Source organism: Vidua chalybeata, chromosome 13 (genome assembly GCF_026979565.1).
Source record: "Vidua chalybeata isolate OUT-0048 chromosome 13, bVidCha1 merged haplotype, whole genome shotgun sequence".
NCBI classification, from domain to species: Eukaryota; Metazoa; Chordata; class Aves; order Passeriformes; family Viduidae; genus Vidua; species Vidua chalybeata.
Window position 1 is genome coordinate 17,616,225 of NC_071542.1, and position 15,248 is coordinate 17,631,472.

General features: G+C 44.0%; 1 protein-coding gene across 1 annotated transcript in view; it reads right to left on the minus strand.

Annotated features, from left to right (window-relative positions):
* Positions 1 to 15,248, minus strand: part of ADAMTS17 (ADAM metallopeptidase with thrombospondin type 1 motif 17) — a 157,300-nt gene that overhangs the window by 137,533 nt on the left and 4,519 nt on the right. The window contains exon 3 of the mRNA XM_053955030.1: positions 9,562 to 9,727. Within this exon, the coding sequence (XP_053811005.1) occupies positions 9,562 to 9,727 (166 nt within the window). The remainder of the gene's footprint in view (positions 1 to 9,561; positions 9,728 to 15,248) is intronic.

The following is a 15,248-nucleotide window of genomic DNA, read 5'->3' on the forward strand; positions in this document are numbered from 1 at the left end:
AGGAGTCTATGGACAAGAAAAAAAAATTAAAATGGGGGTGATCATAAATTATGGAAGCTACATGCCAGCAGCAAAGATGAAAATAACCAAGTTTCAAGGCCTGTTTTCACATGGGCTGCAGGACAGCTACAGAAAAAGTGCACAATCATGGCAAAGCTGCCCCAAGCAGAGAAGCTCTATAATAAAAATAAAATAAATAAAATTTAAAAGATTGATTATACAAGAAAGAAGGAGAGCTGAATGCACCTTTGATTTGCCAACTATGAGATGCGAGATGACTTCAAAGTCCTGTGGAACAGCTCACATGTTTGTGTGTTATTTCATTTCTTTCATTCCATTCATTTCCCATCCCTCCCTCTGCACAGCAGCACACCTTTAGCTACAGGTACTCAACAGTCTAATTTAAATATCAAGGAGAAATCAAAGAAAAAATAATTATTTCAGTAAAACCACTGACATTTTGGATATTGCTGCTATCCACCAGAACCTTCCTAAAGACAGCAGCATTTCCCCATCAAATTCTTGTTTTGGCAATCCCCTAATAAATGTTTCCAGGTGGTATAAATCTCATACCTATAGAGAAGTTGCTCTTATTGGGGGGCTAAGCCTAGATTCAGTTAAGTCTCAGCCTAGCATTGAATCAGCTGTGTAAAAAAGTTTAAGTGGAAGGGAAAAAATTGAGTTCTCTGGGGTTTCCCTTTAAAATCTCCTTTTTGGTGGGAAAGAAGACATTTGTGTCACAGGAGGAACTCGCTCTGCTGGACTGGAGCTTGCACTCTGGGGAGAAGAGGCCATGCCATGGTCATTTGCCAGTGTGGTCTCTCCTCCAGAGGCAGGAAGGAATTGGCACCTCTTTGCAGCTGAACAAAACTCTGCAAGGTGTGACTTCTGGAGAGCAGCAGCCTAAAGGGGCTCCTGGCAGAGGGCTGGGCAGCCTTGGTTCACACACAGCCTCTGGCCCCCTCTCCTCCTGAGGACTGGCTGCTTTCCATAGAGGGCTTGGGATTAGAGGATGTGTGTGGAAAACCAGCACCCCACAGGCTGCCTGGAAACACAGCCAGAGTGACCTGACAGGGAGAACCCAGGCTCCTGCTCTTACCCTCACATTCACACTGTCCAAGTGTGAATTTACCTGCACTTAAAACAGGCAACAGGACTCGAGGGAGCCCACAAAGAGCTCAGGAGGTCACTGCTGAACCCTCCAGAACAGGCACATCAACACCAGCTACTTAAAAAAGGAGAGGTTTTTCAAGTTTGTAGCTCCTCCATAGGGAAAATTATTTTATCCTTTCTGTCTACTTTCGCAGTGGTCTCTCTTTACATCCTCCTGCCTACCACAAATGCAAATAATTTTCCGGAATAATCAAGCACGTGGAGAAAACAAGGTATTTGCATGGATGTACCACAACAAAGGGAAAGGAAATGCACATGTCCTGTATCACAGACGTTTGATGAAGAGAAAGATCCAAAACCAGCAGGAAAAGTTCTCATTAAGTGCATTTGCAGCTCATACCTGAAAGCGAGACAGTTTTATGGAGGTATCCAAAAAATAAAAATGCCTCTTCTCTAAAGCCTCACTTCAGAAACAAGCCAGCACAGAGAAATCTCACTCCTGCCCTGCAAGATTTATGAACCATAGGCAGAGAATCCCTCCATGAGTACATGAAACCCCAAACTAAAATAAACATCAGCCATTAAAACAAGGATTAAATGCTTGGTGGATTCTTTATTTGAACAAACTGATGTTACGAATTTTGTGGTGCAGATGTCGAGTGTTAGTGTGAAGGCATAAGAGGCCATAAACCATGGGCAGGAGCTGTCAGAGAAGTTTACATTGCAGGGAGCACACAGCACATGATTTTAGGAGTCAGGTGTTCCCCGCTTAAGAGGTCAGAGAATTTAGTATGAAATATGAGCTGAAACAGTCAATCTACAACACAGCATGTACATGCTGCAGGTGACTGGGTACAGGGGACATTACTCTTTGGCCAGTCACTCTGACAGTGTGTTATACAGTCTATTGGGCCAAAAATTCCACAAAATTCAGGATTGTGAGGTGAAAGGAGAAGGGTGAAACACCCCCATATCCTCAGCAATAAATGGCTGTGACACTGCACAAGTTCATTAGGTGACTTTCATTTACCCTTCCCTGGCTCTCCACCTTCAAAGCCACACGATCCACACCACGTCCTGCAGTCTTTGAAGTCTCCCTCAGAATGGGAAGAAGCAGAGTCCCCACTGTGATCAGAAGCACAACAAGGCTCTTCTGAGGCCTCTGTAGAAAACTCCTGACGTTCAGTGCTTTTTATGGCAACTCAACAGATGTGCAATTCCAGAGCAACCGCCCCAAATGACCTTTTCCTATTACACACCAAAAGCACTGTCTAGCACTGTCTGGCTTTTGGCAGATTCTTGCTGTAAGTGCAGAGTCCTTTCCTGTTCCTCCTACCTCCCTTCCAACTGTATTTCCCAGACTCATCTGAAAGCAACATCATCTCCTACAGCCTTCCACTATTTTTTCCTGCCTAATCTTTCCCTTTGTAATTTTAGCTACCTCATTCTTGTTAAAGCCACTGACAGTTTCTGGATGCCATTCAACAAAAGCCACAAATAAAAGTTAAACTGCAGAATCCTTTCTGCAAGGCCAGATTTCTCCTTAGAAGCTCTTTTCTATTGCTGCCTTAAAAACCCTCTCCAGCTCTTCCTCAGGAGCCCTTTGCTCCCTTCCCTCCTCCCACAACCCCTTTAACATCTCCCCATAGCCTCGATGGAGGGCAAGCTCTGTTTTACCATGTCCTGTTATTTCAGTAGCATAAAAAGGAAGAGAGGGCATCCAAGTGGGGCAAACAGCTAAAATTAATCCTCCCTTAGCCCCAGGAGTTTCCAGAGAAACTCTGACTGGTACTCACATTAAGCAGGTTTTATTAGCTTCACCTAAAAGTAAAAATCATCACCTCTCCAAAGCAAAACAGAAAGAAAAGGGAGATCCTGCACACAAACCAAGCCTAGAAATTAAAGTAAGGAAGTCCTTGAGGTGTATTCTTACTACTCAACCTAAACTCTTCTGCCACTGCTGAATTATCAGAGGGACAGAATACCACAAAATGTCCCTGGTGCCACCAGCAGGATAGAAGCACCTCTCCAAAGGTGATTAATCCCAGACATGGAGACATGGAGCCCCTTTGTCTCTGCCAGGATGCAGCACAAGAAGTATCTCTGTGCCCTGACCTGTAATATCTCCACCAAAAGCTTGGAATTTCAGATTTACCACTGCCAGCTGATGCCAGTAGATTGCCTGAAATTCAGGAATTACCAATAGTTGCTTATTGAAAGAACAGCTGATTACAGATTGAGAGCTGTCCACTCATTTTTAATGCTCTGTCCCAGAAAACTGCATCTCCAATTTCTCTCTTACTGGAATGGCAGACAAAATCAGGCATCAACTGCTAGGAAAAATGATTGCAGAGCAGAATGATCCGTTATTCCCTAATTCACCTTCCAAAAACGGTTTTGTTTTGCTTTGGGGTTTTTTTGTTTATTTTTTTTCTCCCAAACAGTCACTTTCATACCAAATCACAAGTTCATGACTATTTCTCTGGCAAAGCAGCAAACAAGAACTTGAGACAGAAGTCATGAACTCTAAGCTGCATCTCAAAACACCACAGATTTTACTGCAAGGATTGTTATCCAAGTTAGTCTGTGGCTTGGACACATCAGTTAAAACCTTATTATTCTGCAAAACAAACTCAGTCATCAACACAACTCACCAGGACTTTGTTTTAATGGCAGGTCAGGATAAGCACTGTGATCTCTGCTCAACGGTTCAATTTGTCACCAGGATTCAAAGATTCCCACCCCCTGGATTATGCACACCCATCTCCCATGGAAAGGACACTTTCCTGGTGGCAAAAACAAGGACTCTTGGCAGATAAGACAATTTAGTGGTACAGGAGCAGGCGCAGTGAGCATGGCTTGAGCTATGGACAGTGATAACATGGAAGAAGCAAAGACACCTAAAAGATGAGCAATCTACCTTAGTCCAGGAACCATCTCTCTGCTTTTCTAGCCAGAATGAAATATGATCATGAATAGATGACCATGGAATATCCATGAACTTCCTGAGACAAGGACAGTGGACACTGACAGTGGAGCTCATCACCACCTGCCAGGCTGGATTTCACTGGGCTCCAATGGAAACCAGCACTCATCTTTATCAGGAACCAAGCAAAGGAGCAGCACAGCTGCCCTGGAAGGGGAAGAAATCCATCCACTATGTATATTTACATTTCCTTTTTGTGTCTCTTTTTCACCTTGACAGCAGAGGGAGAAGAACCTGGAGTCACCCACACTCCTCATGATCCACACTGAGGGAATCATCCAGAACAGACCTGCAGGAAAGCCTCACTTGCCACATGTGATGGCATAGGACACCTCTGAATGTCAGACTGCTGCAGGAGGCTGCTGTTTCTCAGCCATGAGGAGACAATCACAGGCTTGCAGGGAAAACCCAGACTCCCCGTCAGGAAGAGAAGGGACCTGGAAAAACCAAGGGATTTATCCACAGAAGTGAGACACACTCCCATGGGCAAAGCACTGAGTTCCTGATACAGGGAATCCTTCTGTGCTTGCAAACACTTAATCACATTACATCTTCTGTGGAGCTCATTGTTGAAATCCTGCTTTAATTCTCCAACAGCTGCTTCCTAATATGGACTAATACAGGTTGCATTACATCTCTCTATTTTTAGTGCACGTTTTTGGCCATAACAACTGCTCTTTCAGGCCAAGTCAAACCTGCAGAGAAAACACAGCTAAGAGACAATGATTAAAGATGGGGAAATGCAACGTAGCAGTAACATGTGTTTGAGATTTATACCTGTTCAGGGAAAGCATTCCCTACATTTGATACCTGTACACCAGCACTTACTTAAATTATTACCAGCTTTGATAAATTGTTAAAACAGGTTGCAAAGTAACTATGCAGAGAAGCAACATGTTATTTTGTGAATTAAAATACTGACCTTCCTGTTATTTCACTGTGTGTGCAGCACAGTTGCATTAAAGGAAAACAGATTCATTTAAACTGACAAAAGGGTTTAATGCAAACCCACATTTAAGAGTAATTTATGAGGCCTATATCATAAACATGAAATAACAACCTTCTGTCCAAAGACAAGCTGCTCTCTCTTATGCTCCTGGACTGTATTTTATATCAAATCCTTCCTATGTAAGGAGACTTTAATACATCACTGGAGACTTTTGGAGAAGTTGTAACAGAACTTACTTTTCCCAAAGAAATGGAAAGTTTTATGACATGGTTAGAGGAGATTCCTATGCTTTCACAACATGGTTTGATTCTGTCTTGAACATTGATATTTTCTCAAAATCAAGAAAAACTGATTTTTTTTCCCTTTCACAGACTTTGATGGCAAAGAAAACATGCAAAATATGTGTCAAAATCTCAGTAAATAGTTAAACTACTCTTATTCCACGATAGTTAAAAAAATAATCCATTTACTGCAGCTGAGGCTGTGGTGGATATTGTGACATGGAAACAGCTTTACTGTATGTCACAAGCTCACAGAGAGAAGGCAATGAAGGAAGCTCTATCTCAGGGGTTGGGCACTGCAAAAATCATGTATGATGCCTTAAAAGAGATCTTTCTCTCCTGCCTGGCTCTTCTGCAGAGAAATTCTTACTTGTATGTATTAAAACCTGCCAACAAAACTCCCTTTGACTCCACTCTCTCCATAGCAAAAACACTTCTCCAGGACCTTTGACAAGAAAGCTGTCAGAGCTGGTGTTTAAAATGAGAGCAGGGCGTGACAGGAGGTTTGTGCAGATGCTGCCCACTGTCCAGAGATGAGAAGTGTTTCACAACACTGGTGTGAAGCTATTTCCCATGTTCCTCAGGACTCCCTGCTCAGAGCAAGTGAAACCCAACCTTCCCTTCCTTCCCCCTCGTTGCATGTGCACCTGGAAACCTTTTAATAGGTTTTCTGTTTGCCTCACAGGGGCTCATGTTCATGCCTGAGCAGAAATGTGCATTGTGACTTGAACTCTCTCTCTCTCTTGCTGGATGACAGGTGATAAAACTAAAACATATCCACGTATCATATAACTAACAATAGCACCTGGCCCATGGTGATGGGATCCCTCCTTTGCTGCTGGAACACTCTGGAATTCAAACAAAGGAATCAAAACATCAGCTCTGGGATTTTTTTTAACCCATTAGTAGACACTTTCAGGTTAAAATCTCAAGGATCCAGTCATGCAAAACCTTAAGTACTTTCCCATTCTTGACTACAGCCAGATTAATCCTCTTATACAGATTATTCCAGGAGAAATTTGGCTCCAACAAAGTTCTCCTGCAAACCTAAAAATAATTTTGAGTGCTGCAGGACATGTAACACCACTCAGACTAAAGGAGTTGTTTTAGAGATTTTAACCACCCCTTATCAAACCAGCCTGATGGTATTACCTGGCACCAGGCCACTTTCCCTCTCCCAAGGCTGGGGTCTGCAGGGAGAGCACCACATCTCTGGGTAGAACACAAGGGCATTGCCCTTGGAAAGCTGTGCTCTCTGTCCCCCCAGCAGCACTTCCTAATTAAATTCATTTTGCTTTCTTGAAGTGCTTTCCTGCTCCTCCTCCAAATACTCACACATTACATCACCGAGGACCTTTGTTTCACAAGTTATTAAATTCATATATCACAGGAAATGTGCCATTGAGCAATTTAGCCCTGTTTAAATTCTTATGACATGATCAATAATTAGCATTAAAAATTCAGCTGTACTTTGATTCCCAAATAACCCCAGATTATACCAGCTACCTCTGAATTACAGAATTTTAAGAAGAAAATACATATAGAGGTGGTTCTTGTGTATTTAGAAAATACAAGAACAGCTGTAAAGGACTGAAAAATGCCCAAACATGGCAGTTCTGTGCCCTTGAAAAATACTCATTTTACACTGTATTTACACAGACCTGTCTTCTTCTGTCTGTGTCATTCTACAATAGAGGGTTTGTATTTAAGATGTCTGGCATAGAAATATCCCCATGTATTTACAACCTCCAACCTTTCCTGCCAAGTCTTAGCCTGGGTGAGCCAAATTTTAAGCCACTGGAAAATAACCTCTAGTACAAATCTGATCAGTCCATGTTGGTGAGCATCACTGTAAAGAGACCTTTTCCCAGGAGAAATTCTGGAAGCACACCCCTAGATAGTCACTTCCACACAGTTTTATTAGAAATGAACCTTTTGTGTGTCAGACAGGATTAACTTTTTCGTTTCTAAACTCCTTGTGCACAAAAGTTAATCCAAAGCAGACAGGAGGCAATTAGGTCATTAATGTGCTGAGCCTATTAACAGCCATGAGTTACATTTCTGTCCCTCAACAATGACAAAGATCCAAGGGTCTGCCTTTAAGTGGGAAAGCCCAAAAACAATTGCATTATTTTAGAACAGGGCTACTGCCAAGCAGCACTGCAAGGGCTTGTCTACCTTCTTGGCACAGCAGAAGGAATCAGCACCCAAGGGATGGGAATTTCGTTCCCAGTGTAGCAGTGGCTCCCCAGAGGCCTTCAGGAAGCAGGAGGTGCCACTGGAAATGCTCTTTTATCAGTGTCTTCTTTTAGTATCTTCATGCTCACTCAGCTCCTCTTCCCCTTTGTGATCACATGTAATTACTACCCAGTGTCTCCCCAGTTTCCTTCCTTCCCAGTTCCTCTTCTCAAGGAGGGAATTCCAGTTCTGCTAAGGACAGGGAGCATCCTGCCCCTAGAAAAAAGGTCAAAAGGTTCAGTGGCCAAAGGGTGAGGCTGATTTCCTGGACTGATTCTGGCTCAATTCAGATTTTAACCAATGGCTGTCTCATTTTACAGTGTAAGAATTCTGAAATGTATTTTCTGTGACCACAGGGCTGCAGCACCTACGGAACTTGGCTGGGAAGTCAGAGCGGTGCTGAATTCTGATGTTTTCTCTGAAAAGAGACATAAGGGATCTGTAACTGTAACCAGATCCAAGATTTCATTCTCAGAGAATCAGAGGGAAGATTGGCTTAGCCTGAACCCCTGAGAATGATAAACCTGCTTATTAAGAGCTCAGCTCCACACAGGAGAAAATAAAGGTCCTGGCTGCAGGATTTACCAGCAGCACTGCCAGGGAGCACCCAGTGTAGAAGCAGGCACAGGTTGTTTTGCTGGTGCACAGGTCTGATTAAACACAAAAACTGAGATACAAAGCCTTACAGGCAAACTTCAGGCTCCTGGCTGCCTGTTCCAGTGAGCTCCTTCAGGCCTCTTCCACTGCTGTTCCCACAAGGAAGCTTTTTGTGCCTCCTGCTGCTGCCACATCCTTCCAGCCTTGTCCCTGGGCACTGAGCTCTTCCCACAACAGTGATTCTCACTCCTGTACCCAGGAAACCTCCCAGCCCTGCTCCCCATTTTGCCCCTTTGGTAGCCCAGCAGCAGAACTCACTGCTCCATTTATGCAATCCATCCAGGACAAGGCAGGAGAGGAATGAAAGGAACAGAAAATAAAGGGACACTGCAACCTAATGAAGAGATTTCATAAAGTTCATAAAAAAAACCCCCTCTGCAACACACCCAGAGAGAACTCCAGAAAGGATAAAATTTAATTGCTTTAAAGAAGCAAAAAAATAGTTTATATCAGCTGGCAATTTGACTGAGTGGCTTTGAAAGTGGGAGAAGACTGGATATGATCAATGAACAGAGTTAGCCATTTTCTCTTGAAAAAATGAAAGCAAAGTATAACACATGATATAACAGCTGTTTTATCAGTTAGAGCTTAAGTTTGATGAGTCAAACACCAAATAGAAAAAACAAAATCAAGCTCCTAGTTTAAAAAAAATCACCTTGCTGATCTACATCTGGTAGTTCCAAATGCACACAAGCCCTTACAAAAGCAATTAAAAACCATAAAATAATACAAAGTCTGCTCAGTTGACCCTGATATGGATCCTGTGCTCTGCTACACAGAAGTAACAATGATGGCATGAGAAACTGAAAAAGAAAGCAGATTGCTTTGAAAGACAAACTGTGCATCTCTTCCATCTCCAGATATCCCTTTATTCTATTATGAGCTGGATCCCTGGAGTTGGACTCCACAGGTGATACTTATGATTAAATTATATCAAAGCAGGTGAAATTATGTTTTCCACACTCTGAAACATGAGGATCACCATTGTATCCCTTCCTGCTCAGCACAACTCCAGTGGAAAGGCAAGATGGAAGAAACCCCCATCAACACTGACTTCAGTTAAAAAAACCCTGAATCTTCACTGGCTAAAAAGCCAGTGAATCCCTCCCTGAGCAGTGGTCACACTGCAAAATTAGAGCAGAATTTATCATCTCACAAGTCCAATGTCACAGCACATGCCCCGACAACCTCATGTCTGTGATGTGACTCCTGCCTGAAGCAGCAGCAGCATTCACTCACACTTGCCATCCTCCCCCAGCTCCAGCTGCCCAACCACCAGAATTACAAACTACAAACAGAATTCCCATGGCTGCTCTCTGGAGCCACTCCAAGCTCACCTGCTACAACCTTGCAGTGCTCCTCAGGGCCCTGTGGCCTGGAGGGATGGCCGGGCTTGGTGGATCGTCTCCGCCTGATGAAATGTTCCTTCCCACTGAACGAGGTCTCAGATGCATTCACAGGTTGGATCAGCAGCTGCTCTGATCCAAGCTGGATATAGCCAACCTGTCCAGAAAACAGAAAAAAAACAACCCATCAGTTTGGTGCCCAAGCCTTGTCTATCCAGCCCAGTGTGGAACCCAGGTCATGTCACTGCAATTATTTGCAGTGTGAGGAAATCATGGGATTAAGGTTGTGTTCAGCCTGTGTAATACAGACTAAAGAACTTCATTTGCTTCTCTTATTTATTTTTTATATCACTGAGCACTATTTAGAAACAATTCACTGTACATGCACAAAGGAAAGGTGGGGATACCTGTCAACACTTTTGCTTTCCCTTCTTCCTTTCCTTCCAGACACAGCCCTACAAATACATTTGTTTTACAAGATGCTCAGCTCATATGAAGACTAATAAATCCTGTTAAATGGAATCCCTTCAAAATCACCTCTCCAAGGACTGCCCTGCTATTGAATGTTTATTGTCTCACAGAGGTGACACTGCCTGCACACAGGAGGCCCCTGTGTGTACCACCCTCACAAGGAGCACTGAGTGAACTGATGCAAGTGTGACCTGCAGAGCCACACTGCATTTTTTGGGACCAAATACCTCTTCCTGACTACATTAAGGGCCACACAGTCAGCTCTGCTCTCCCTGCAGGCCATGGGTTGGGTTTCAGAGGTGAAGTCAGGAATGGACTGTTGCACTGTCCCAGTTTCAGGATTTTCCACCATCCCTGGAATAAGTGACACTAGGAAGGCAAAGACTCTGCCTAAAAAACTCCAGAGGGTCCAGGTCAGAGCACTAAATCCCTGCTTTCCTTGCACCAAGTCCAGACCTTACAGCAGGGCTGGCAAGAACATCTTTGGAAGCCAGCTTCTGTCCCAGGAGAGCCCTCCCCTGCTCACAACCCAGAGCTTTTAAGGTTCTTTTATGCTTTTTCCACTCCTTTTCTGGCATGAAAAGAAGAGAGTGAAAGCAAAGTTATCACCTTAAAACTTAACAAAGCCTCCAGGTTTAGTAATCAACACCGAGGTTGTAACCTGTTGCACAAAGTGAGTATTTACAATGAGGGGTTCTTACTTGTCATTGCACTAATCCAGTGATTATTTATATTGCAATTAAAAGTCTCAAAACACAGCCCTGCCATGTACCTCCCCCGAGAGAAGTCTGGAGGTCTGATTTAACTTCTGTTAACAACAGAAGGGCTCATCTGGTCTGCCAGGATTGTGCACCTGAGAGGTAAAGGTGCTTCCAGAGAGCTTCAACGTCCATCCTATACATAAAAAGAGAGGCCAGACTTTTCTGGTCCCCCCTCCCCACGCTCTGTGCCAGCCAGGCAACTCTCCAAAGAAATGCTCTGCACGTACATCCAAATGCTGTATGTTCAACAGCTGACTGAACTAATATGATTTATAATATACATTACACACATACTGTATATTGCACATTTCCACACCTCCCTGCCAAATCCGGTCCTCACGTACACCCAGGAAATCCCTTTGGCCCAGTATTTCCAGCAAGAGGAATTTCTGCTAGCAGAAATGAGAGCTCTCCTCCTCCCTTGACAGCCACACAAACTGAACAGCATCCAGGGTGTCTCAGGAAGGGTCACTGATTTTCAAAGAGAGCTTGGACAAAAATAAAACTGTAAAAGTTGGTGTCTCCACTGGGCATGGCTGCAAAGCACAGCAGAGACAATCAGTCCCCTGTCTCTGAGGAGACAAGAGACACCTCTTTGGAGGCCTTCCAAAAGAGACCTTGCTCTTGGGGCAGGGGAATTGCTTAAGGATAAAATGCCTTAGCACTTCCTACATACAGAGAAAACCCAACGTTATCCCTAGGCCCTACAGAGTGCTCACCAGTTTACAAGACTCACTCTGCTCTGGAGTGTCCAAAGGCTGCCTTTTCACTTAAATCACAAGCTGGGCTTTGTCAGAATTGCTCCAGAGACAGCAAAAGTTCTGGTGACTTGTTCTTCCAGCCTCCTTTACGATGCTCTCCACTACTTCCAATCTTCCAGCTGGGAGGTAGCCCCAGCCCCCTTTTTTAATATAGGTTTTAATTATTTAGAAGAAGGGTTGTAAATCTGGTGCCATGGTACTAAAAGCCACACCAGAGCCCCTGACAGACTGCCAACCATTTCAGCTGGTGCCAAAAATATGTAAGAAGAAGTCAGTTTCATCACCACCCGACACTATCCCAGTTTTCTGGCATCAAGAGTGAAAATAATTTAAACCATTGAAAAAGACTTATGTTTCACATTTGCTGCGGAATTGTGAAACCTATGGAGAGAAAGAGCCATGAGTCTTCACCCTGGAACACGTTGGGAAGCATCTCAAGCTCAATCTGAAGAGGCAAATAGAGTTTCAAGCAGGAAGGGTTTGCAAGATCAGGCCTGTAAAGCATCCCTAGGGAGTTAAAAATGCTAAAAATTCCCCCAGACTTGCCAGTTGGGTTCTGACAAGTCCCCAAACCTGCTAGCCCAAAGGAGATCTCTTGGACCCTGTAACTTGAATAGTCTGGTCATTATTTTGCTTTTTCCATAAGAAATGCATTCCTCATTTGCATCCCTCAAATCCTCCAGATCCTGCCCTGGGCTAATCCTAGCATGAGAGATCAGACATCAGCCCTGGACAAAGGCTCCGTGCTTTTCTTCTCTTGTCTGAGTTGAGGGACTGCAGAAGGCTTTGGATTTTGAAGATAAGGAAGTAAAAGTACAAAAGACCATGTAACCCTCAAAGCTACTTTTCCTACATGTTAGGAAATCATTCCAACTAAGTGAAGTGCTTTGGATCTGCCAATTCCCATTTGCCTGGTGAAATGCATATCAAAAGCTGGGATACTCCCCTCCCATCCTTCTCTCCCTGTGGGAGCCCAGGACCTGCTGCAGTGCCAGATCCAGGGACAGCTGAATTTTGGGAAAAGCAGCTGCTGCCCAGCCCCACCATCCTGGAGGACCTGAGACACAGGAACCCAAAAATTCAGAGGAGTGCAGGAGTTCACCATCATCTGCATTAATTTTACAGTTGGTATTGCCAGACCATGCAGCTGACAGAACCCTGCAGCTCTGCTAACAGGAAAGGCTGGAATGATTTCAGCCTCCAAAGGCAGGCAGACTGACAAGCTGATTAAAACAAACAATAATCCACACTTCCCACTACAGCCCCACTCACCACTGTGCTTAACAGTGGCAAGATCTTTCACATTAAGGATATTTCACATCCTTATTTTAAAGTCAGCTCAACATTGCTCACCACCAAAACATTCCCATGTGCTCTTATCCAGGGTTTCACACACACAGGGGTCACTCAAGCAACCTGCTCACTCTGTGTTCTACTCTTGTGCTACTCCTCTGTTACAAATCATCCAAAAGTGGAGCTTTTCTTGGGCCAAATGACAGCAGGGAAAGGAGGAAGGTCCTCCTGTGTCACTGGAATGACAGTGGTAATACAGCCTTTGTATGACCCCATCCTGCCTCCTTGTCTTCACTGCTCTGTCCCTGTGCCCTGGTAGTGCTGCTGGAGCTACTGCAGTTCCAGGGCTTGCTCAAAACAGGGATCCAAATTCTCAGTGCTCTCTGCACATGGTTCTCGACCTTCCCACATGTTAATATTCTCCAACAGTTACACTGTTTTTCCAGGCCTTTTTATTTTCACAACATCTTTGAAGGAGATCTGTGAAATGCTGAATCTTTAACAGATTTTTCTCTTGCTCCTAAGTGTTCATTAGTTACATACATACGAACATGCTGAAAAGAGAACAGATTTAAACATCTGACAAATTCCATCCCCTTCTCAATTTCTCAACTGTTACACTGTAAATCGTTGTTTAACCATTTCCTCAAAGTTAAAAGGAATTTAATGTTTAAAGTGAAGAACAAAACAACCCACAAATACAGTTCAATAAACTTCATGTGGGTTTTAGTCCCACCCTTATTAACCATGTTTCAGCATTGCTTGGTAATTATTCAAAAGTGCAATTCAAGCAAATTGAAAAGAAGAGCATTAAATTAAGTCTTGTTCCAGAGTCATGTCAGGTTTACACTCAGTTCTGAGAGCAGACCATACCAGGAATATCTGCCCTGGCCTCCAACTCTGCTAAACAAGGAAACCCCAACATGTTCTCCCTCTTGCCCACTGTGGAAGAGGAAAGAAAATCCCAGCACAAGGAAACCCAGCACAGTAATTTTAAGAGGTTTAACTTTTCAGCTCATGGCCCAGCTATGGAGCAACGCCAGACAGCTCCTCTCCCAGACAGGAGAGTTCAGTGGAGCTGAAGGTTTCCTCAGGGGAAATTGTATCATCTTTAATCCCCACACGCCTGCTCTGCCCTGCTTCCCACAGCAGCAGAGGCTCCCGAGCCACTTGAAGGGCAGCACGGCCCCGGTGAACACAGAAAACACTGCCTTGGCCAGGGATGGAGCTCCCCGAGCTGCAGCATCTGCTCTGAACCAGGCAGCACCTCCCTCTGCAGTGAAACTGGCAATTCACCAACCTAAGGTACCCATGGCACAGCATGAGCCATCAGGGAAGTGCTCATCTTTATCACTCGCTCGCCCCTGACACCCAGACTGGCCTAACCCTGCCAGACTGCGGCCTCTTCTGCATTCTTGTTCCTCGTCTTCCCAAGGACAGAGCAGATTTACTGTTTTACCAGGAGTCCTTGGAGTTACTGCTCATTCCCTGGAGGCTGCTCAGTTCTCTTTGCCCTCACTGCCCTTCCAGACAGGATCGAAACCCACATCTGGACATCCAGGTCCTGCAAGGCACTCACACCCGCCTGGAAATCAGTGGGACTTCAGAGACCTTAGAAGAAGAAGTCCAGATGGATGCTCTTACCAACTTGTCTATATCTACACCCTCACAAAGTTTATGGATGGTCTCAAGTGAACAGGACACACCAGAATGAAGAGCCACTATTCAGAAATATTTTAACAGGCTGGAAGATTTGCCCACCAGGAGATGCAGGAAGTTTAACAAAGGCAAATGTACACAAAGCTTGGAAGAAAAGAAGCCCTTTGCTTCTCTGAGTAGATTGTATGAGTCATTACTACAAAATATTTAGGTTTTTCCAACATCCAGTGTGCATCTCTTAAGGTGTAGGTTCAATTAGTCTATTCCACCCTACAAAGGGAAAAATCACTGTTCTCACTCCATGAGCCTTTGTAATGTGCATCATCCACTTCCACCAATCCAGTCTGCACAAGAAAGTTCAAAGGAAACAAAACTGGGGTGTGAAAATGTTACATGAACTAGCCTCAACAGAAGGGAGGCACAAACTCTTCTCTTACTTCAACTGAGAAGGATAAGTCACCTTACTTAGAGACAAGACAAAGAGCAATCCTGAACCCAAGATCTGGATTTTTAAAATGGAAGAGAAGTTATTTAGAATCAAACCTCTGCCTCTAAATGCATCCCAGTGATTGTCACCTTTTGGTTCCTGAACAGTTTTCAAGGGTTTCTTTTCATTCCTAAGTATAATGCTTATTTTGAGATGGACTCATGACCCTCTTAAAACTCTGTTTCCAAAATATAGGTACAAGAAATATGAAAAGCCTACAGCTGCTCTAAGGGGCTGGTGCTGCAG